This window comes from Camelina sativa, chromosome 9 (assembly GCF_030686135.1).
Source record: "Camelina sativa cultivar CO46 ecotype springtype chromosome 9, ASM3068613v1".
Lineage (NCBI taxonomy): Eukaryota > Viridiplantae > Streptophyta > Magnoliopsida > Brassicales > Brassicaceae > Camelina > Camelina sativa.
In genome coordinates, this window is record NC_141888.1 from 33,829,536 (window position 1) to 33,854,482 (window position 24,947).

Below are 24,947 nucleotides of genomic sequence, written 5' to 3' on the forward strand. Positions count from 1 at the left end.
AGTTGAAGTTCCAGGAATATTAAACATCAGCTGGTCCAGAGATTCCCTTGTCCAAACATTTGGATATTGTGATACAATCAGAAACAAAACCCGGTTTCCAAAGCGGCCTGTAAAAGCAGCAAACAAGCACCCTTTTTAGCATCAGAGAAACAGTATCTCTAATTTGAAGAACTCAACAATAGTTCACTTGAGATTACATAATCGAACATACATACATATGAAGGGTGCTTGTTTGGAGACAATTACAACCACTTATTAATAATGAGACAACAACACCAACATACGGTTCATGACACCTTAACAAAACACAACACAAAACCACTTCATTCTAATCAAATTTTAACACTAACAAAGCATACAACAAGTGACTAATTCGGTTTTGTGAGTCTGGTTAAATCCACAGAGAAGGAATCGCATAAGTATACCCAAAGTTAAAGTCAAATCCTACCAAATTTCTGAGATTTAGCCTACCCCGTGAAATCAGTACAATCGGAATTGTAAACCCAAGCACAATATATCAGTAATAATCAGACGAACCTTCTGTGTGTGCGATCCGCCAGCTGCTTGACCTCGCCGTCCCATTAATCCCATCACAGGAACCTTCCGCCATCGTTATCACCGTCGGAGATAGAAGGCCTTGAGCAACGAATCGTCACATCGAGTGGAATCTCGATTGGAATCCAGAACCTCGACATATCTCTCTCATATATGAAGATCTTTCGTGTTTCAGCCGGAAAATCCAACGATTCAAGGTGAATTGGAGAATTTTCACGGTGAAACAGCGAATCGCCATACATATCGCCGTTTCTCTTAGAGAGAGAGAGATATGTCGCGAAAGAAAGGAAAAAAATAGAGTAAAATTTTTTTATTCCTTATTTATATTTTTCCCTCTGGCCAATCAGAACCGACCACACATCGGTTCTCATAGGATTCTCAAAATCCCTCTCGTGGAACCGATTCTCCTAATTTCTAATTTCTTTTTGGGTTTTCTCTTTATTTTTGGGCCTGAGAATTCCACAGAGAATCTCTAGTGGACTTGCTCTAAGAGCATGTGCAGCGGGGAAATTCTTTTTAAAACTTTTTAATTTATTTTTATTTTTATTTAAAATTTAAACTACAAAGAAAACTGATAACCAAATATGTTAAGACACATGTCAAATGAATTTCTACATAGTTTTCAAAGTCTCTCAAATAAGACACTCACTTTATTTTCTCTCTCAGTTTTTTATTATTTTATAATTTGTTATAATTGAAAGACTCAATGAGAGACAGTTAAGGATTATAAAACCCTTATTTTTTTTAAAGACAAGGATTATGCAATCATATATTATATCATATGCTTCATAGTTTTATTAATAAAAGAAATACATATTTTAGAGTATAGCGATTTCATTACATGTCTTATACATATATGGAGCACAGCTCATTATTTATTGCATAAACATTAAACACACACCGATCGAAATATTTATATATTTTTTTTATAAATATCGAAATATATATCTTATACCCAAATTCAATCACGGCTCATGATTTACTGCAGTTTGACGTACACACTTACAAAGCCACACGAGGAGCAATCCCCACTTCTTCGGTCGAGAGATACTCATCGACTCCTTTGGCCATATCGACATGGAATTGGAGAATAGTCTCAGGGTGAGCAATCTCCTCGCTAATTTTCTCATACTCAATGTGCCAGTGCACAAAACTCCCTGGCCCTCCCTCCTTCGGGGTCACTTGGAACGTTATCACAAAGCTTTTGAATTCTTTCATCAGATCACCTTCTATGATACTTAACGTCATCAAGTTCTTCTCCGGCTCCGATGCCATGACTCTCTCCTTCGCCACCTTTGCCACCCCCTCTACATCAATTTAACTAACACTTTATTTAATTGGGTATATAGGTTTGAGTTTAATATCAAAACGAATATCAATTAAAAACAAATCATATATGCAAATAATAATATTACAGACGTGGATCAATATCCAGGATTAGTTTTACTTTTAATTATATATGGTTTAAAGTTAATTCCTACTTTTTTTCAAAAGTGATAGTGGTTTTGTGACAGTCCAAGATCAATTAGCTAGACATGTTGATTTTTTCACACTACATACTTAGACGGATGCATTCCTCATATGTTAGTCTTAATTAATTTCAGTTTAGAATCGACCAATTATAAGAAGAAAAAAAGTGTATAAAGTTGACTTGCCATGAACGTAGTCCCAGTAAAGGATAGCGCCAACTTTGCCCCACTCGCCTTCATGCAGTTCACAGTTTTGAATGTGTGCCGGAGATGCTGTGGAGACATGGTGTGGTCTTTCGGCGAACATGTGATAGAACTTATGAGCCGCATTTTTTATCTCCATGTCTGTCTCAAGCTTCCCCACCAAACTAGAGACCCCGGTTTTCGTCACGGCAGCCACCTCGGTTTTCGTCTCGGCAGCCACCTCGGTTTTCGTCACGGCATCCATTCTTTGTACCTTCGATTTGCTTATCTTAATTCCTGCGTAAAGGGTTTTGAGAGAGGAGTGAGTTCCTTATGAGTTATTTAGTAATAGTTTTTTTTTTTTTGGTAGGCCGTAGGGGATTAAATCCCCTACAATTTATTTAGAAAAAAGAAAATTACAACGAAACAAAGCGTGGGATCGCAGTCCTATTAGAGTCTTCTAACAGAATGAAAGACAAATCTACCGGACAAACGTCCAAATAATGAAACCCAAGCAGTAAGGAAAACGCATAGTTAGCTAATCCATCTGCTAGACGATTAGCTTCTCTATGCACATGAGAAATTCGAACTGTCCAGTTCTTTACAAGAAAGCCATAGCACAAACGCACTAGGAATGACAACGGATGAGAATCACTGATCCCTGTCTGTAGAAAACCAATAACCACCTCAGAGTCCACCTCCAACTCAACACAGCTCATCTGACACTCCCAAGCCAGTACCAAACCGTAGTAAACCCCCCAAAGTTCTGCTAATGATGCCGAACAAATACCAATATTCAAAGCAAACCCACGGCACCAATCCCCAGTAGTAGACCGCAAAACTCCTCCTGCAGTTGCTAACCCGGGGTTACCCCTAGACGCCCCATCGGTGTTAACTTTACACCACCCTTCCCTAGGACGGACCCATGCGATCAACCGCTCAACCCTACCAGGTCTTCTATCGCCCTTACTCGTCTCTAAATTTGCCTGGTAAACCTCCTTAGCAAGATCTCGCAGAAACTTCACTCTATCTCGACATTTACCCACCACACCAAAAACATTGCCACACCTCCACTTTCAGCCCCACCAAACAGTCATAGCAAAAGCCGTGGACCATGGGCAACCACCAACATCAGACTGATCCCCCAGGTTCGCGTAGATCCATTCAAACAAAGTCCTTTGAAAGAAAGCATCTCTTTTCTGTCTCGGCACTAGCCTGTTCCAAACTCCTGACATGGCAGGGCAATCACGCAAAATATGAATAATTGTCTCTTCTCCACTCTTACATACCTGACAAATCCCATTATCGCATAGGTGTCGACGCTTTCGCTCCATATTTGTCATCAAGATTTGGTGAGCACCCTGCCAAAGAAACAACCTCACTCGCTCTGGTACCCTGACCTTCCATACACGATCAAATAGAGCACTTAAATCTGGTTGCGGTACAGTATCTCTAGTAATGAAATGATATGCTGACTGAACCGTAAATCTCCCATCCGGACTTTCCCCCCAAGATAATCTATCAGAGGCACCCGTAACAGTATCCACCACAACTGTTGCAAGACGTAGCCTAACGTCCATAGAAACATAAGGTAGAATAGTATCCAGCTTCCAACCCATTCCACTACTCCAGACATCACATACACGAACTTGATCAAAGTCTACCGGTAAAGGTCCCATGACATTCTCACTCAAAGGGGTTTCCAAGAGCCACTTATCTGTCCAGAACCGAGTAGTGGCACCATCACCTAGAACCCAACACACACCTGGAACCAATATCTCCCTGATCCCCAAGGCAATCCCTCTCCAAGTAGAAGACCAAGTTCCCTTAGCAACAAGCCAAGAAAGATCATGAACATCTTGTACCTTGTATTTACTCCTCAACACTCTAGCCCATAAAGCAGTCTTATCATTCATCAATCTCCAGCCAATCTTTGCTAACAACGCTTTATTCATATCACGAGCAGAGCGAATACCCAAACCTCCAGCTCTCTTCGGTTTACAAACTTTTTCCCAAGCAAGTGAGTGCTGCTTCTTCGTATCTCTAGTACTCCCCCACAAAAAAGATCTAAAGATTTTATCCAGTGCATCCAAGGACGCCTTAGGTAAGGAGATGGTGCTCATAGTATGAATGGGGATCAACTGCAAAACCGCCTTTGTCAAAGTCATCCTACCAGCCAGACTCAACACGCGGCTCCTCCAACCCGATAAACGTGAAGCTACTCTATCAAGGACTTCACCAAATGTCGCTTTATTAATTCTTTTCTGTAAAACAGGCATCCCCAGATATTTCCCTAAGTCTCGTGTGGAGCTGATTCCACTTGCCTCACCAAATGTCGCATATGTGTTTTCCCTAAGTTCATCTTATCCCTATGAACATTATCAGAGAAAAATATCTTTGATTTTTCCAGACTAACCTTCTGCCCCGAGGCATTACAGAACCTCTCCAAAACCCTTCGTATGACACGGATTTGGGACACCGATGCTTCAGCAAAGAGAATCAAGTCATCAGCAAAACACATATGCGAGAGTTTTGGTCCTCCACGCGAAAGGTTAATCGGTTTCCAATCTCCAGCACCAACTGCTAACTCAATTTGGTGACACAACCTCTCCATACACAGCACAAACAGGTAAGGAGACAAGGGATCTCCTTGCCTTAAGCCTCTTGAGGGTGTGAAAGGCTCTGTTTTCTCCCCATTCCAAAGAACTGTCATAGAGGGACCCTTAACACATCGCATAATCCACTCTATCCAAATCGCTGAGAAACGGGCTGCATGAAGTGTGTCTTCGAGAAAGTCCCATCTGATACGATCATAGGCCTTTTCCAAGTCCAGTTTCAACAACATCCACCCTTTTCTACCTTTCTTTCGTCGCATGGAATGAACTGTCTCCTGAACAACGACGATGTTATCCGCACTTAATCTGCCAGGGATGAAACTTGATTGAGCAGGACCAATAAGCTGCGGCATCACCTCCTTCAACCGCGTAACCATAGCTTTTGTAATTGTTTTAAACAAAACATTACATAGGCTAATTGGTCGAAACTAGGAAATCTTCTCCGGCTTGTGAACTTTAGCAATTAAAGTTAACAACACATCATTCGTCCCTTCAGGCAGTAATCCAGTTTCAAAGAACCGTAAGACAAACTCAGAAACTGAATCTCCCACCGTTCCCCAACAGGTCTGGTAGAAGACAGGCTGGAAGCCATCAGGCCCCGGAGCCTTAAAACGACCCATCCCTTTGACTGATTTCTCCACTTCGGGTTGGACAAAAGGCTTATTCAGATTTGACACCTCTGTCCCGGATAACACTGCAAAGCCCTCAGATGGTAATGCTGCCACAACCTCACCCACATCCTGCATTGAGTATAGGCGCTTATAGTAGCTTACTGCCAAACCCTCTAACTCCTTTGAATCCGAGATCCAAGCTCCTGTATCATCCTTTAACATTTCAACCCGGTTTCTCCTTCTCCTGATAATTGTCGAGGTGTGAAAGTAACTGGTATTACGATCCCCCAACACGATCTACTTCTCTCTCGACTTCTCGAACCAGATTAACTCTTCTTGTTCAAGAACTATCTCAAACTCTTTCAGCAGACTCTCCTCCTGCTCCAGCAAAGCATCTGTTTGATGAATATCCAACTGATTCTGAACAACCTGAATCTCATTCATCAATTTATCTTTCCGCTGCTGTACATTCCCAAACACCTCCTTATTCCACCGTTTGAGCTGTACACGCAAGCCATCAAGTGCTTGCGGAGTAGACAAATGACTGTTCCAAGAGTTCCGTAACATTTCTTTAAAGCCTGGATGACTCAACCAGGCTGCCTCAAAACGGAAGGGTCGCCTACTCGGATCACGCTTAACCTCCGGACACAACTGAATGTAGAGAGGCACATGATCAGAAGATAGAAAGGGTAGATGAGCCACTGTGGCCTCTTGCCATTTCAATCTAGAGTGGGGACAACAGAGTACCCTATCCAACCGTTTAGCAACAAAAGTGTTAGCTACACGTCCGCGCTTCCAGGTAAACTGATTACCTTTGAAACCCATATCTATAAGCGATAGCTCATTGATCCACTGACCAAACGACAACGAGTCTTGAGACAGTTGTCCATTACCTCATGTGCGTTCATCCACCCTCACAATGGTGTTAAAGTCACCACCTACAATTACCCGTTCATTGATTCCCTGAATAACATCCTTAAGCTGACCCCAAAGTCCACTTCGTCTACTAACTGAAGGAGCCGCATAAACTGCAATCAGGTGCAACACTTCCATACCATCAACAATCCGAACATGAATATACTGATCTGACGAATGCATAACCGTCACATCCCCAATGCCTGAACGCCAAAGTAGCCACAAGCCCCCACTTTGACCCACCGCATCAACCCGAAACACATTCTCAAACCCCAGATTCTGGCATATCCGCTGTGCTCTATCTCCTCCTGTATGAGTCTCAAACACTGCAACAATATCCGATCTCCATCTCTTCAAAAGATACCGCATAGATCTTCGAAAATTAGGTTTATTTGCCTCCCGGCAATTCCACATTAAGCAATTTATCATTATTCTTCCACATAATGCTTGTAAATGAAACACCGGGGCAAAATGTTAGGCAGCCCTAACCCCCACCGCCTCCTCCGTCGGAGCGATCTGCATATCCTCTCCCCTATTCTGAGGTACCACTGCCATCTCTGGATTAATCGTTGCCACTCCATCCTCACCAGATATGACAACACTATCCGACACCAGACCACTCGTCCGTTCCTGCATAAAAGTTCCGCCGGGACGACCAATTTGATCGGTTTCCGTCCTTAGCCTTTTCCCCGATTCAGATAAGCCAAGCGTCTCTTTAATCGGGCCATAAACCAAACCCCTAGATGGTCTACTGGGCTTCATCCGTGACTTAGGCCCACTAACCTTGGGTCCATTCCTCTCACCAGGCCTTACATTTACGGCCCGTTTCTCCTGAAAAAACCCTTTAAATCCTTCCTTTTGATTCTCTAGATTCCCTCCAAATATTCTCTCAACACCTTGGGAAACATTCTTCCCTTTACTTGATGATCCCTTGATCATCGCATTTTCCTTATCCTCTCCCCGATTCGGGCCAACTTCCTTTTCGCCTCCGGATACCGTATCTGATCGTAACCCACAAAATCTGTTTGATATGGCAATATTCTCAAAGACCTTTGTTATCGGGATCTCCCGAGATTGACGTTGATTATTGCTTGTGTTCACTTTAGGCAAGGTTTCCTTGTAAGCCACCGGCCCTGATTTCCGACCACCACGACCAACTACCGTAAACCCATCATCCACCAAGGTCTCACCACCGGACACAGGAGCCACCAGCGACGGTACAACTACCATTTCCCGATCTTTTACTGTTTGAGGACAAGTGTGTACCAAGTGACCATAAATACCACACCTGGAACAAATGGCAGACAAACCCTTATATGAAACAAAATAGCGTTCACCATTCACCATCACTGTCCCCTTCAAAGGTTTCTTCAGATTCACCTCCACACAAACCCTCGCAAAGCGAGCTCGCTCAACATTCAGAGTTGTCAGATCCACCTTAACAGGATTCCCTAGACCCTTAGCAATTGCCATCAATATAGATCGATGATAGTAGTGAAACGGTAAATTAGACAAACGGACCCACACCGGTGTCGTAGTTATTTCATCTCGCAGAGGATCAAAGGTAGGAGTCCAAGCTTGCGTTAGAAGATAACTACCAAACATTCTCCAAGGACCTCCTGTTAGTGCCGCCATATACTCAGCTTCCACATCAAAACGGATCAGAAAAAATTGACGGGGGAGATCAAGCACAAACATCGCTCCTACAGGCTTCCACATCTCCCCCAGTCGCCTCGTCAACACTGAGACCGAGACCTGAGCCCCTAACACTTTCACAATCATACAGTTTTTCCATAAACCATACATTGCCTCCAAGACCTCATTACCAATCGTAATCACCGGTTCACCATCCTCCCCATGTGGGAACTCCAACCGCACCCTCTCCGTCACGAAATTATCATCCAGAACATCTTCCGGGTGGGGCATACCACCAGACTTACTTCCCATTAGAGTTCTCACCCACACCTTATGACCATCCGGAGGGTCCCCCGACGGTCGATCCCGAACTTCCGCATCCAACATAGCCTCATCAAGATCTCCGGTGGGCAAAACCCTAGCGTCACCCTCTTGAGCCATCTTCCTTGTTATTTTGAGATACTGTTGAAGAAGTTAAAAAGGTTTGTTCAGGAAACTAGGGCTTTTTTTATTTATAATTTTTTTTTTAAATTGCATTTTTGTGTTAAACTGTTATTTGCATTGTTCATATATAAAACGATCTAGTCATAAATATATAATTCCTGACGCTACTTTCGATTAGTTGTTAATATATATTTTAAACATTTATGTTAGAATTTCAACCACAAATCTAACTTTTACCAAACCATTGAAAAAAAAATGACACTAACGAATATTGTAGTGGGTTCATGCTAAAAACTGTATAAAAGTTACGTTCACTCGTTGTTTCGGCGTTTCAGTATCGTCAAATTGACGTACGAACTCGACATTTAAAAAAAAAAAAAAAGATAGTTCTTCAATTTTTTTTTTTTACTTTTACATTTAATTTGCTAATAAGTTATTTTCTGTTTTGTAGTCGACTAGTCATATAATAAATTTCATTAAAAACAATGTTGTCCAAATTAAAATAACATTCATATTTCTTAGATATTTATTATATATATAAGGATTATTGTTCATACTTTTAGTCATATTAATAGCACAAAATGATTGTTTTAAGTTTTGTTATATGTATTTTACTCTTGTGTAATCTTTATTTAAAATCATGTAACTAATTGAAGATTAGTTTTTAGTTGTTAAATGTAATTAAGCACAAATTAATCAATTGAAAATGATTATTTGTGGGGTCCATAATATACATATTTGAATAAATATGTATGTAGTTAAAAAAACATACAAAACTATTTTTATATGTTTTGTAAAAAATTATAAATATAAATACCTTATAAAGATCTTGTAAAAACTTAATTATAAATATCCTATAAAGCTTTATAAAATTTTATAAATATCTTATAAATCCTTACAACCAATTGGATAGAGTCTTCAAATTATCTTGTACCCCTTTTAGTGTGTACCTTTTAATAAATGTCTATTTTAGCTGGTAATTTTAAAATACCTCTCATTAAATCAGAAAACTTTATAATATTTTATATGGCTTAGAAAGTACTTTTCGATGATAACTATTACTTGGAGAATTGATCCAAGTGTTTGTAAGATTTTATAGCGTTTTACAAGGTATTTTAAAAAATTTTACAAGGTACTAATAAAAAAAATTATAAAGTAGTTATAAGATTTTAAATACGTATTTGTATTTTGTGTATGCTATTATGAGGGTACACACTTATTTGAGTATATCCCAAATTATTAGAAATGTTTTTGATAAGGTTTTAAAAAGGGGATATTTTTGAAATTCTCCTTTTAGATAATTAATTTTGCAATAGTTAAGAAATTAATGAAAACCATAAATCATCCAATTAATATGTTAAAATTATTTAATGACTCTACAATACAAAGAGACTTGGAGTAAAGAGAGGACTAAATAACCAACATAATTCACAATAGAACTGGTATTTACAAGCCGGCCCTTGACACAGGCAGGTGAAGCATCTGATTGTGGCCTCCAAATAAGATACCAAATATTTAGGTCCTATTATCCTAAAAACTTGATTGGTTCTTCTGGTAAAAGGGTAGGGTTATAGTTCCAAGGGGCAAAGGTTCGAGTTTAATCTTATCTTCTTTATGTTTCCCAAATCATTTTCAATAAAAATTTAATGTATAATTGGCCCGCTAAAAAAATGGGATTGTGGCCTTAATATTTTCAGAGACGGCATAAAGTTTTGAAAACTAATGTATACTATTTAATTAATCTAGGCATAACTTTTTATGTTTTCTGATGTGTAACATTAAACTAAGAAGGTGTTATTCGATTGTGATTAATGTAAAATTATGATGATTATAATGATTGCAGAATTTAAGAAATTTGGAGAGTTTAATAAAGAATTATTCATAGAGATTTTCAGGGGAATATCCCTTACAATCTAGTATTATTTTGAAGTCATTCAACACTAAACTTTAATATAATATGGAAGTTAGTTTAAGTATTTCTTAATCCCATAAGGCATGATTTTGAAGGAATTTCTAAAATCATCAATTAAGTAACACATAACTTTTAATGAATGTAAACAACTTCAATAAGATATGACTTTAATAAAAAAACATTTAACTTATCAAAATTTATAACTCTTTATAAATTACAAAACCAACAACACCTTCTAAAACTTCAACAACAAAAAATAACGTCAATCTACCATTAAAATACTGTGCAGATATATATTTGTACAGTATTTCAATGATTATTTAGTCCTGAAGAAATAAACTTTTGTTTTTTTTTTGTGATGTGGCTGAACTAAACAGGACTGGTAGGCTGTAGGCATACGAAAGATTTGAGAACTTGCTTCCACATAAAACTAAAGAAATAAAGTAACTCAAAACTTACCTTTTCTCGATGCCTTTTCTTCCAATGAATATATAGAGGAAGAGCTCTTTATGTATTTGAGCTCTTTATGTGTTTTAGCTCTTTATAGATCGAGTAGAAGAGGGAACTCTTATCCGATGACCAGCTGTATTGACTATGAGTACCAGTGGCTATAAATTCTTAGCAGTTACTAAGGCCATTTAATCACATGTACCACTTGTTTTTTTTTTTTTTTTTTTGTTAAAGGCTTTCAATTAAACTTAGAAAAAATACAAAAGGGTTTTAAGGGCAAAAGCCCAGAACAGGACCGAAGCCCATTACAGAAACTCATAATCATATATATAAAAGTAGAGTTCCAGTCGCTCCTTATTGGTCCACTTGGCAATACAATTTTAACAAAAAAAAATTATATTAATATACAAATTTAAAAACAATTAATTTTCACATTTAACTCACATAATATAAAACTGAAATCTTTATAGCTTCTCCCTATAAATTATGCATTAACTTTATTTCTCCACTAAGTTGTATTAATCAATTGTATTAAAACAAAACAATAAATTAGAATTGTAACTCTCATTTTTCTAAATATAATTTTTCATCATTTCTCTTCCTATAAATACTCATTATTTTATTTTCTTAGTCTATCACTCTTTCATTCTCTCATTTTCTTCTACTACTCTCAAATCTCTTTTTTGTTTTGTTTTGTTTTGTTTTATATCTTTTTTGTTATTGTTGTTGTATGGGTTATAAAAAATCAAATCAAATATCATTGTAAAAGCTTAGTTTTAGAGTTTGTATGATATGTATATCTTATATATTTATTTTAATCTTTTAAAATGTTTATCTCCATTTTCTATTTTATATTAACATCTTATAAATCATTATTTTCATACTTCCTTACAATATTCACCACACAATAAGATCATAAAGTTGAAATGATCCATGTGTAATTATATATTATGTCTCTGGTTATCTCACATATTCATGTATCATTTTTAATAATTTATAAAAATCAATATAATATTTAAAGATCAATATAATTATCCATTTATCAATTTATAAAGACTATTTTGTTTTGTGATCCAATTGATAAATCTGCAGAGATCAATATAATATATATATATATATATATATATATTTTTTTATGATTGTTGAGGTTTTTGAAAACAAAAAGAACATAATTAAACAATTGGTTTTTTGTGTCTTTAATCAAAATAAAAAATGATCCAAAAAACAAAACATATTCAATTGGACCTTAAATATAAAAATAAAATATAATTTTAAAAATATCATTTCACTAAATTCTCTAAAGATGAAACCATTAGTGAAATTCTCTAAGTATGAAATCTAGCACTATAAATTAAATTGATGAGTGAAAACCAAAAAAATATAAGTCATCCTTGGGATTTTAAAAATTATTGAGATTGAAGAATTCATATAATTTTAGAACAATACTTGCATTCACCCCTAGGGGTGAACCTCTCCATTCACCTCCTTATAAAATAAGGAAATAAAATCTGTATACATTATTATAAAATTAAAAACTTAAACCGCCTTTAATAAACCCAAACCGATATATATGAAATCTAAACACTAACCATCTCATTTGTGAACCCAAACCGACATAGAATTTCGTTCTACTTGTAAAATCTAAACCCTAACCATCTCATTTATGAACCCAAACCGACATATAATTTCGTTCTAATTGTGAAATCTAAACCCTAATATCTTATTTGTAAACCCAAACCGACATATAATTTTGTTCTACTTGTAAAATCAAAACCCTAACCATCTCATTTGTGAACCCAAACCGACATATAATTTCGTTCTAATTGTAAAATCTAAACCCTAACCACCTCATTTGTAAACCCAAACAGACATATAATTTCGTTTTAATTGTAAAATCTAAACCCTAACCACTTCATTTGTAAACCCAAACCGACATATAATTTTACTCTAGTTTTAAAAATCTAAACCAAGCCAAATATTTAACTTTCCTTAATTAAAAGTATACAGAATTTGTTTCCTTAATTTGAGTTGTTTTTTAATTTAATTTTAATTTATTTTTTAAATGAAATATTAAACCCTAACCATCTCATTTATGAACCCAAACCGACATATAATTTCGTTCTAATTGTGAAATCTAAACCCTAATATCTTATTTGTAAACCCAAACCGACATATAATTTTGTTCTACTTATAAAATCAAGACCCTAACTATCTCATTTGTGAACCCAAACCGACATATAATTTTGTTCTAATTGTAAAATCTAAACCCTAACCACCTCATTTGTAAACCCAAACCGACATATAATTTCGTTTTAATTGTAAAATCTAAACTCTAACCACTTCATTTGTAAACCCAAACCGACATATAATTTTACTCTAGTTTTAAAAATCTAAACCAAGCCAAATATTTAACTTTCCTTAATTAAAAGTATACAGAATTTGTTTCCTTAATTTGAGTTGTTTTTTAATTTAATTTTAATTTATTTTTTAAATGAAATATTAGATGGAAGATTCTGATTGGCTGAGAGAAGAGGGGGTGAATGGAGAGGTTCACCCCTAGGGATGAACCTAAGTATTTTTCATAATTTTATAAGAAAACTAATTTAGTTTGTCACTTAAAAAGTAATATTTTTTTATTTTGAAATATTATATGTAAGTGTTGAGTTTATATCAACAAACAACCAAATCATGTGAATTTTGATTCAGCCACTTGGTATTCCTTTTATTTTAGGTTATAAAAAATTAAAATATTTATTTATAATTAAAGACATGTAACTCCATTTAACCCAAATGTAACTCCTATCCAATAATTGTACATTAATTCATTCCTCCTACTAACTTATTATCTTTCAAGAGAAATTATTTCTGGTTAAATTTTAATATTTTTTATTTATTTTGGTTGGCTAAACTTATATTCATATTTTGGTTGGCTAAATTAATATATTTCTCATGTAAAATTATTGTTTATAATATATTTCTCATTTCAAAGTTTAAAGCAATTTATCATATATATAAAAGAAAGGTTTTGGTATCTCCTTATTGGTTGATTTTCATTTAATGTTTTCTAATTTTTTTTTATTTGCTTTCTAATTGCTTTAAACAATATTTAAGATCCAGTAAACACAATAAATTTAACTCACACATTAAAATAAACTTATAACTGAAAATAAAATAAATTATGCATTAATCATATTCTACCATTCAATTTTATTCAAACACAATAAATTACTATTGTAACTCCATAGTTCTAAATGTAACTTCCATCATTTCTTATGATATAAATAAGCATTCTCTCAATCTATCATTCTCTCATATTGACATTCTTTTACTATCTCATTTTCACATTCTCTCATTCTCTTCTACAATACCTCAAATCATTTTTTGTTTTTTTTTTTGTTTTTTTTTATTTCTTATTTTTGTTGTATGGGTTGTAAAGAAAAATGAAATATCATTGTAAATTGTTAATGCTAAATTTTAATATAGAGACTACATGATATATATTTTACATTGATCTTATTTTAAAAGATTTATCTCCTTTATCTAATTTGGATTATTATCTTATAAGTAATCATTCTCTCTTCCTCTCCCACCAATATCAAATGTTGTTATATCTCATATGTGTTGTAAGAGTTTGATTCTATATTTTAATTTAGAAAGTATTATATATATATATAGATATTACATTGTTCTATTTTTTAAAGATTCATCTCCATTATCTAATTTGGATTACCATCTTATAGTAAACATTCTCTCCTCCTCTCCTACCAATATCAAATGTTGTTATATCTCATATGTGTTGTAACTTGTAAGAGTTTGATTCTATATTTTAATGTAGAAAGTATTATATATATTTAACATTGTTTTCAATTTTTATTTTATTTATATAAAAAAATATTTATTTTATATTTCTTGCCTTTCAAATCTATTCATATTCTTTTTAAATTTGCATAGTTAAATTTAAATTCACATATGTTGGTTTTAACAAAACAATCAACTTTATTTGAGAATTAGATGTTCCTATTCATTTTTAAACGATCAATGTGTAACATATAAGCATTTTGTCTTGCAATCACAAGTTCCATTTCTATTGCTTAACTTCATGGTTAAACTATAATATATGTTGTCCTATTTGTAGGAATAACAACATACTTATTTATTTAAAAGAGCAGATGATTAAACGAAATAAATATTTCTCCAAATTTTATAATTCAATCAGTGAGTGTACTTATTACTTTGAAAAACTTTTACATTGAAGTTCATAAAATCATATAAGAAAACTAAAATACTATATCACTTCAAATTTGGAAGGAAACAGTTGGTATTCCTTTTAAAAAAAGTCAAGACACATATAAAAATTTATTAATATTTAACTCACTTTAAAGACATTAAAGGTCATTTAACTCAAAAATAACTTCTATCCAATAATTTCATACATTCCTCCCACAAATAAAAAAATATATATATATGTTCAAGATTGTATTTAAATATTACATAATTTTTTAGTTAGCTAAATTTATAGTCACATATATACAATATATATACATAAGAATTTATATTACTTATTAACACCATAATTCGACCCATTATTTGCTTAACTCAATATTGGTTTCAAAGCCAACTAAAGAAACACAGAAACAATCTTATTGATATTAGACCAAAACATGGGCATACAAACATAATCAATTACACAGAAAATATTTAAAAAAAATAACTTATTATTGCAACATTAACGTATGAAGGGTTTACATAAGCAGTTAATTAGAAAATCTATAATACAATAAATGTATTGGAAACAATATCAGTCAATGATAAGATTGGATCCTCAAAAGCAAGAAACAACAACTTCATAATTCATAAAAAATAAACGCCACAATTATACACATCTGAACGAAATGGTATAAATATATAGTGTATAAATAAAAGTGACGGGAAAACCCGTATATGCCTAATTAAAACGAAATAATACAAAAAAAAAAAAACGAAAAAGATCAAAAAAAACAAGAAAGTGCCAACTACACCACAACTCACGCGTTGCGTGGGGAAGCACCTAGTTAAGAAACAGAACATGAACCAAGTTGAGATTGAACCATTAGTTAGAATCAGACCAGAAATACGGTTGAGAATTTAACCGCCGAACCACCTTCAATTATTGATACCGAGTACGTCCAAGAGGGGAAAGTGAAAGGTTCCAGATCGCATCTAGAGCTAGGTCAATTGATTTTTCTCCTTCTATGGGGCTCTGGCGAACCAGTGATGGAGAAGTGATAAGGAGAGTTGGGGGTTAGTGTCACGAAAACTTGAAGCTCTGTTCCGGACGATCATGTCAACTTGGCGAACAAGAAGATCGGGAGGCTTGAAAGTGTTTTGGTGGAGTCGATGATTCCGCTCAGTCCAGATCGTGTATATCGCCGCTTGCCAAGCTATCAAGAGCAGCTTCTTTTTAACTCGAGAGCCTCTGTAACGAGGAAGGTCAGCTAGGATTAGAGACCAGCTGTTCGAGGAAGGGAAGGCACAACGTCTCGCGATTGTGGACCAAACCAAACAACTATAAGGGCACTCAAACAGTAGATGATCCCTTGTTTCTGGCAAGGTTGCACAGAGCAAACAGAGTGGATCTACCTGCAGTACCCAGTGAGTTAGACGATCTCTTGTCGGGCAATGGTTGAGCACAAAAAGCCAAGTGAGGAACGAATGCTTCGGGATCCTTCCTTGGAACCAAGCCACACTGTACCATGGGACTTCGGGATGCGTAGCTGTTAAGGCTGAGCAGATAGTACCCGTGTTATGGCGATCTTTACAATAGTCATCAATCCACCAAAGGTAAGAATCCGACTCATCTGTAAGAGACAGAGTTGAAAGCTCGATTTGAAGCATGACCTGAGCAGCTTCTGATCTTGCAGGCGGAAGGTGCAAAACCCCTTGTCGCCATAGATCAGAGATCCGAGTTCCTCTGCGAATACCTATTTGATAAAGTCCATCTCCTTGAAGGTATGTTTCCATCTTGCCTAGTTTGCTCCAATGATCAGTCCAGAATTAACAGGATTGTCCATTTCCCAATTTCATCTTTATCCATGGAAAAACATCTTCCCTTATCTTCAGCAGATTTATTAGCTAACCAAGAGTATTTGTTGTTAGGTTTGCGAGTCCAGAAGTTGCTTAAGTTGTCAGCCAAGATTGCTCTCCGAAACCAAGCCACCCAGACTGAGCCAGAGCAGAAGAACAACAACCAGATAAGTTTTATCATACATGCTTTATTCCACACACACAAATCTCTTATTCCCAATCCTCCTTCCTTCTTGGCAAGTATAACTGTATCCCATGCCACTATAGCCGAATGATGACCCTCGGTGGTGCCTTTCCAAAGAAGCGCACTCGAGAGTGAATTCAGAATCTTGATACATTTCTTTGGCAGGACAAAGCTAGAACACCAGAAATTTGAGATGCCAGCTATCACCGAGTTCAACATCTGTAATCTGCCAGCAAATGAGAGAGACTTAGTGGACCAGGCGTTAAAGCAACCCTTTACCTTTTGAATTAGAGGCGCACAATCCAGTAGGCTAAGCTTCTTCGTACATAATGGTAAGCCAAGATATCGAATAGGTAATTTACCATGAGTAAGTCCAGTGACAGTAACCATCTGATCAATTTTAGCCTGAGACAGTCCTGAGGTGAAGAAGCTGGTCTTAGGGAGACTTATGGCTAGACCAGAGACTTCTTCAAATTCTTTTAAAACATGGAGGACATTTTGCAAAGAGGAAACCGATCCATCTATGAAGATTAGAAGGTCATCCGCAAAACAGAGGTGAGTTAGTTTAATATCTTTGCACCGATGATGATACTGAAGTTTACCTTCTTCAGCTGCTTTGTCTAGACAGGCAGACAAACAATTCATAGCTAGGACGAAGAGATAGGGGGATAAGGGATCCCCTTGACGCAAACCCCTGAGACCTTTGAAGTAACCGTGGACATTCCCGTTAAATCCAACACAAAAAGAAGGTGTGCAAATACATGCCTTGAGCCATCGCAAATATTGTTCAGGTACTTCAATCCTTCGAAAACAACTGAATATAAACTCCCATCTAACTGTATCAAACGCCTTTGCAATATCTACTTTGATAGTTATTCACTTTGGTCCATTTGCTTTCTGGTAGCCATTTACAAGTTCAGCCGCTAACAACGTGTTTTCCACCAATAACCTACCAGGGATGAAAGCTGTTTGATTCTTCTGCACCAGGACAGGCAGAATGGGCTTCAGCCGCGATACAAGTAGCTTTGAGACTATTTTATACAGGGTGTTTAAGCAAGAAATGGGTCGGAAGTCTGAGACAAGCGTTGCACCAGGGGCCTTGGGGACCAATGCCAAGATGGTAGCATTAACCGCAGACGGGAGAAATGATGTGTGGAAGAAGCGGAGAATGCTAAGGGTAACATCAATGCCTAGTAACCCCCAAGTAGCTTTATAGAACGCAGAGGTATAGCCATCTAGACCTGGTGCTTTGTTAGCGTTTAGCTTGAATACTACCCTCCTTATCTCGTCAGCAGTAGGGACCCTTACCATTGTTTGCTTTGTTTCATGGGAGCATCGATAAGTCAGAAGGCTTTGGAACCAAGAGATAGGTGCAATTACTGGCGAGAGAATAGCTGGCGCTAGGAGGGATTTGAAGTGGGTAACCGCCATACTACTCATCTCAAGAGGGTCATCTACTATGGCGCCAGAGATAGAGGTGAAAGATCGAATGGCGTTGAAGGCATTTCTCATATGCATGATTCGATGAAAATAGGTAGTATTCAAATCTCCTTCCTTAAGCCAATTAATTCTGGACCTTTGTCTAAAGTATGCTTCCTCTATTTTCCGCAGAAACTCCCACTTTAAGTGAATGTCTTTCTCTTGTTGATACAAGTCAGGTGAGGGAGTTGCCAAGGCCCGAACCTGCACAGATTGTAACAAACTGTTAGTCTCTCGCACTCTAGTTTGGATATCTGAAAAATTCTCTCGGGAAAGTGTTTTCAAATCTCTCTTTATCATTTTTTGCTTTGCACTCAAAGTGGACAAACAGGGTTCATGAGGTGATGCGCTTCCAGCCTGATTCCATGCAATTCCAACCGTATTAAGAAAGTGAGGGTGGTTGGTTAAGAAATTGAAGAACTTAAATGGCTTAGTGCCTGCAGAGGGAAGACGGGGTGAAAAGGTTTAGGCAGCTTGGGGAGTGGTCAGATATGTCCGGAGCCAAAAAAGAGACGGCACTATCCGGGTAAGAAGCAAGCCAGTGATTGTTTGCTAGGACTCGATCAAGCTTTTTGGCTATAGGATTTAAAGGGTACTTATTTGTCCAGGTGAAAAGGGGACCAGAGAAACGGAGATCAAACAACTCAAGCTGTTGTAGACAGTCTTAAAGTTCCAGCATTCTAGTGGTAAGGTGATTGACACTTGGATTAGAATACTCTGCTGGGTGGATTATTTGGTTGAAATTCCCACACAAACCCCAAGAAGTGGAATCAAGAGACAGCCTCTGTTGAAGTTGCAACAGTTCGCACCAAAAGTCAGTTCTATCTTCACCTTGATTTGGAGCATATAAAAAGGTATAGCAAAAACGATGACCTCCTTGAACAGTGACTTCACAGGTGAGAAGGTGGCTAGAGTGATGGAGGACTGTGATAGATGCCGGCGCTTTCCAGATGACAACAATCCTACCATCTTCATGGGAGCCATGATTAGACGTAAAATTCCAACCAGGGCAAGCCTTGTTCATAACATGGTTCAGGTTTGGTTCTTTAACATGAGTTTCTAACAGAGCACCAAAAGTAGGCTTATTAGTAGCAAGTCAAGTAGCAAAAGGCCGATGCTTATCCGTATCATTAAAACCACAGATATTCCAACAAAAAGATTTTATGTACATAGGGAAAGATGCGGTTAATGACTGAGAGGAGTTCCTCCCGGGGGTGGAGGATTTTCCCCAGATAAAGTTTCAGTAGAGCTTTGAGCAGGTTTATCAATCACCATGTCAGTACCAGGGTCAGAGGGAGATTCCAGTGGTGAAGTTGATGGGGGAAGGGATGCAGCAAGTTTCTTATGCAGGCTAGGTGGGGCTGAAGAAGAAAGAGTGGAAGCTAACACATCATAAGGATTGTGAGTAGCTATTTTGTGGGGAGGAAGCTTGGGGAGAGCTGGGGAGGTGGACTGTTTAGACTTGGCTTGCTTAGGCAGGGTAAAAGGCTTAGGTAGGGTAGAGTTGTTTTGAAACGATCTTTGAATAACTGATGGCTGCTGGTCATAGGGTGGAGGGACAGAAGAGAGGGAGGCACAAGCTGGAATACTCGGAGCTACACAGTTCACAGATGAGTCAGCAGTCAATTCCGGAGCTTTTTGAGGTAAACGACTTGTTGAGCAACCATCTACATCAACCACTAAGGTAGAATCAGAGACAAGCTTCCCTTTATCCTTCTTACTCGCCACAGTAACCGTTGGTAAGTCATTTACTTGCGTCTGTTTTTCCTTTGTCCAAGAGGGTGTGACAAGAGGGCAGTAACGGATAACATGACCTATCTCTTTGCAGTGAGAACACGTAGGAGGGACCCAAGGGTATTCAACTTCAATGGTGATAACTTCACCACTCTCCCTCTCTACTGCAACCGACGAAGGCAGCGGCTCATTGAAATTCCTCTAAACCTTTACATGAGCAACAGATAAGCTTACTGAAATTTTTTGTAAACTCATCCATTTCCTTTGGTTCACCAACCAAGCCAGCAACTAAGCATATGCCTTTATGATTCATCAGGTCAAAAGACATACCCTTGAGATGAGCCCAAATAGGGATTGCATCAAGATCAGAACTCTCACCACCTGAGGCATCCCATTGAGCCACTAGAAACATACATTCTCCGATATACCACAGTTTCTTCTCAAGAATCTTTGTCCGCAGGAATTCATTGGGGACACGAACCAACATAGAGTTACTCGCATGATTTAGGTGAATCTCTAAACGTTTACCTCTACCCCAAATATGCGTAATAACACTTTGGATATGTTTATAGGTGGGTAGTCGACCTTTAAACCTACCAATGATGAGGGGAGGGGGATGGGAGAAGAAGAGGCTGGAGGAAGGGTTGCTAAAGAAGGGGTCGAATCCATCTGCTTCAACATAGGTAAGGCAACACCTTGTTTAGTTTGTGGTAAAGCGCCTTTCGCCACTACTTTGTGCCGAGGCAGTTCCTCCTGCGGTAGTACAACAACATGCAGGACCACTCCTCCTACTAGTGGGGAGCTAGAAGATTGTGAATTGCTTATAAAGTGACGAGCAACCTTCGGCGGAGGAGTACCAATTAAGCCATCAGTTTGTGCGACAACTTTATTTTGCACTACTGTAGATTTAGCTACAGTATTAACAGATCTAGGGTTTATCCCCAAATTTTTGTAGTAAGAATTAAGAATTGCTTGAGCCTGGGGATTCACCACTACAGGAGTAGACTTGTGTTGCGCTGGAAGAGCCAGAATAGTTCACTCAGAGTCAAAGAGAACAGTTTGAGTTGGGGGTTGAGGAACAGTAGTAGGGGAGATTGGGAAAATTGGGGAAAGAGGGGGGAAATCAGTGAGTGATGGGAGGGGAAGATGGTCAGGAGGGTCGGGTGGGAAAGGGGGAAGACGGTTGGAATTGCCTTCAACCAAGATTGAAGGTGGAGTCGGGCTGGAAGAACGATCGTCAGAGAACCAGCAGTTCACCATTTTTTTTTTGTTTTTTGACTAGATCGGTTATCTTTTTTACCACTTGTTATATCACATTAATTAGTTCAAAAGAAAATGAAAATTTTTAGTTGAATTTTATCATCCACTTCTTCTTTAGTTTGAATAATCTACTCATCATAAATTGATTTTGAGTTAAATATGAGAGCTACACAGTGTTGTCCCAGATGAACGACAGTGCCAAGTTCCCCCCCCCCATTCGCCTTCATGCAGTTCACAATGTTGAATGTACCGGAGATGCTGTGGAGACATTTATCAGCCGAAGCTTTGATCTCCACGTCTGTCTCAAGCTTCCCCACCAAACTAGAAACCTCGGTTTTCACCACGGCAGCCATTCTTCGTAGTACTTCCGATTTGCTTATCTTGACTCCTGAGTATAGGGTTTGTATTATTATTAATTGAAAATTATGTGGTTAATTACAGCTAACTACTAATCATGGAACTTTCAAAAATATATTTTTCAAAAATTGTCCATAATCTAAAGTATTTAACGCATTATAGACTACAAAATTTGAGTATGTAAAATTTATATTTTTTGTTTTTTATATATAATTATAATGTAAAATTGTTTATATAAATTGTGAATTAAATAATGAGTTAATATAGTTATAGACTACAAATTTTGAGTACATAAAAGTTTGTTTGGTTTAATTAGTCTTAATTCTAATTTGAACTTTTATATAAATATTAAATAGAAGAGATTAAAGTTTTTATTTTTAATTGTTTGGTTTAGTTTTGGTTACTTTGAAATTCATTTGAAAATAAATATTTTTCCAATTATTAAGAAAATAATGAAACGTTAAAGCACCCAATTAATACATGTCAAAATTATGTAATGACTCTACAATATAAACAGACTTGGACTAAAGAGGACTAAATAATTCACATTAGATTGGAATTTACAAATTATATTTGTACAACTAATATATATTTCATTAACTTAGGCATTAAATTTTTATATTTTCTAATTTGTAACAATTAACTAAGGGGTGTTATTTGATTGTGGTTACTGTAAAACTATGATGATTGTAATGATTGCAGAGTTAAAATAGAGAGTTTAATAAAATATTTTACATATTCGCATAGATTTTTCGGAGAATATATCTTACCATCTACTATTTCGAGGTCTTTAAAAGTTGTTTCAAATGAACAAAAAAAAAACTAAAGTCAATAAAAAAAACACACCAAACTTTAATATAATTTGAAAGTTAGTCAAAGTATTTCTTAATCTAATAACACATGATTTTAAATGAATTTCTAAAATCATCAATTCAGTAATACATAACTTACAACTTTTTATATACATTAAACCAATAACACAATACTAGAGTCTTTATAATTCAAGATTGAATAATAATACAATTTCCAAAATTTATAAAATTTAAAAATTACAAACCAATAACACTCCTTGAAACTTCGAAAACAAAATATAACATTAACATATCATTAAAATATTGTGCAGTTATATATACATGCAGAATTTTAATGAATATTTATTTTTAAAGATTTAAAATTTTGTTTGGATTTGCCTCAGCTAAAAGAGGAATATTGGGGCACACAAAATATCTGAAAACTTGCGTCAACATAAAACTAAAAAATGAAAAGCAACAAACCATGATTTTGGAGAATTTCATGAGATTTAGAAAATTTGGAATTTTGATAGATTTTAGGGAAGTTGATATGATGGTAAAATTCTTTCAAATCCCACCTATAACCATGAGATTTAGATTTCTGAATTTTAACTAAACAAATCCTCTCAAATCCTCCAGAATCCCTAAAAGTCATTAAAACCCAAATCCACAAACTCTTTTGAATAACAATGGATTTTAAAGTAGATTTTAAATCAACAGTTCAATAACAGTGGATTTTAATAGACTTTTTAAAATCCATGATTAAATAACATAGGATTTGTAAATTTTACACAAATCACCCAAAATGTTAAGTTGAATACACCCCCTAATAGTGCAGATTTCAAAGCACGTTCTATTGAAAATTATTTTATATACCAATCACAAAAATATTGCTAATTTGCATTTTCAAGGAAAAAAATTGGTTGCGGTTTTTAGGTTGAATATTAACTCATGGACCATACTTATTTCTTTAACTATCTATTACCCAGCGTTTTTTTTCAGATAACGAACAGATAAAAAACATACTAAGTTTTTAATATTTAATTTATGTTGAATAAAAGAAAGCTAAATAACTAACACATACTTTAATAAATAAAAGTTCTATGTATATTTTCTTTCTCTCGTTCAAGTAATTTTAAGAATGCATTTTTCAAAATCTTTTTTTTTCATCTTTTTTTGAAAACAAATTTCAAAATATAATATATATATATATATATATATATAAGTAATTTTAGTAGTACGCATGTATAACCATTAATAAATCCAATTTTTCTAATAATAAATGGATTTCTTTTTTTAACTTTGAATATAAAAATATATTCCATAATAGTTTTTTATTATTATGTTGTACTTTTTATGATTGAACTTGTTAATTTATTTAACAATAAATAAACATAAATATGATCAAATTTTTATTTAATTTTAATTTAAATAAAATTTCATATTCAAAGTTCATAAATGATATATTAAATTTGTTTGTTCAGTAATCCTAACTTTTTAACTTTACTTAAAGTAATAATATTAATATATATTAAAATATGTATAAAACACACTTGCCTCGCAAATATTTATTTTCTGCATATATCGCAGTTGACCTGTACCGCATTCTTAAATTGTTCTTCCTGCATTTCCAGATATGCAGTTGTCATTCGGATCCTAAGTGGAAAAGTTCTTTGTGTTTTAGTATCTAATTATCCGATGAACAACAGTGTAGTGACTATGAGTGGCTACAAAAAAATTTTTTTTCTTGTTAAAGAGTATTCAATTAAAAAATATATGCCCAGAGGCTATTTTCGGATTAGGCCCATACAAAATCCCCTTAGAGCCTAACCCATATACTTCAAACCGAAACTAAACCATTTGATATCAAAACCGACTGGGTTCACAAACCGAGCAAAACCGGTTGCTGAAACCCTAATCTACAAACGTAGAACACGTTGTAGCCGCCGTCCAACAGATCTGCGGATGCTTATCGGAACAAGATCTCTGATAAGCCTGGATGACGTTAGCCGAACGGAGATAGTGATCCAAGATCTGTTCCATCCCGCCACCTTAGAACCGTTTTGAGAAGGAGGAAGAGAACCTAGCTCATCTTTGTCGCGGAGGCTTCTTGCTCAGTCGTGAGGGAGAAAGGCAATAGGGAGTAGATGAAGAGGCCTTCGACGGTGGCTTAGCTTCGTCGGATCAGAGACTACCTATGACACCCCGGTTTCAAAGACTTGCGGAGAGGTTTTAAAGAATTGATTTGGCCACCTATGTCACCAAAGTGCACTTATCTTTTCGGTCAAGG

The 24,947-nt window shown here is 36.0% G+C and overlaps 2 protein-coding genes across 3 annotated transcripts; both read right to left on the reverse strand.

Annotated features, from left to right (window-relative positions):
- Positions 1 to 1,327: 1,327 nt before the first annotated feature.
- Positions 1,328 to 10,951, reverse strand: LOC147939123 (MLP-like protein 43). 2 transcript variants are annotated; one of them, XM_087465109.1, is made up of 4 exons: positions 10,799 to 10,951; positions 8,175 to 8,445; positions 2,211 to 2,504; positions 1,328 to 1,862 (listed from the first exon to the last, which is right to left on the reverse strand). In XM_087465109.1, the coding sequence occupies exons 2-4, from the start codon at positions 8,422 to 8,424 to the stop codon at positions 1,558 to 1,560; spliced, it is 849 nt and encodes a 282-aa protein (XP_087321235.1). In that variant the 5' UTR covers positions 8,425 to 8,445; positions 10,799 to 10,951; the 3' UTR covers positions 1,328 to 1,557. The 2 variants fall into 2 exon arrangements, with proteins under 2 accessions (XP_087321235.1, XP_087321236.1); XM_087465110.1 differs by lacking the exon at positions 8,175 to 8,445 and having other exon boundaries at positions 10,799 to 10,846.
- A 5,067-nt stretch (positions 10,952 to 16,018) lies between these two features.
- LOC147939124 (uncharacterized) lies at positions 16,019 to 16,789 on the reverse strand. The gene has a single exon (XM_087465883.1). It carries the CDS (start codon positions 16,787 to 16,789, stop codon positions 16,019 to 16,021), a length of 771 nt encoding a protein of 256 aa, XP_087322009.1.
- Positions 16,790 to 24,947: the final 8,158 nt, after the last annotated feature.

Bases quoted from the DNA above. Each gene is read 5' to 3' on its own strand.
- LOC147939123 (XM_087465109.1), bottom strand. From the start codon at position 8,424: ATGGCTCAAGAGGGTGACGCTAGGGTTTTGCCCACCGGAGATCTTGAT. The intron at 2,505-8,174 runs GTAATGAGGTCT...CCCTTTACGCAG, and splicing joins TGAACCGGTGATTACGATTG to GAATTAAGATAAGCAAATCG. The intron at 1,863-2,210 runs GCAAGTCAACTT...AAATTGATGTAG, and splicing joins TTACTGGGACTACGTTCATG to AGGGGGTGGCAAAGGTGGCG.
- LOC147939124 (XM_087465883.1), bottom strand. From the start codon at position 16,789: ATGGAAACATACCTTCAAGGAGATGGACTTTATCAAATAGGTATTCGC.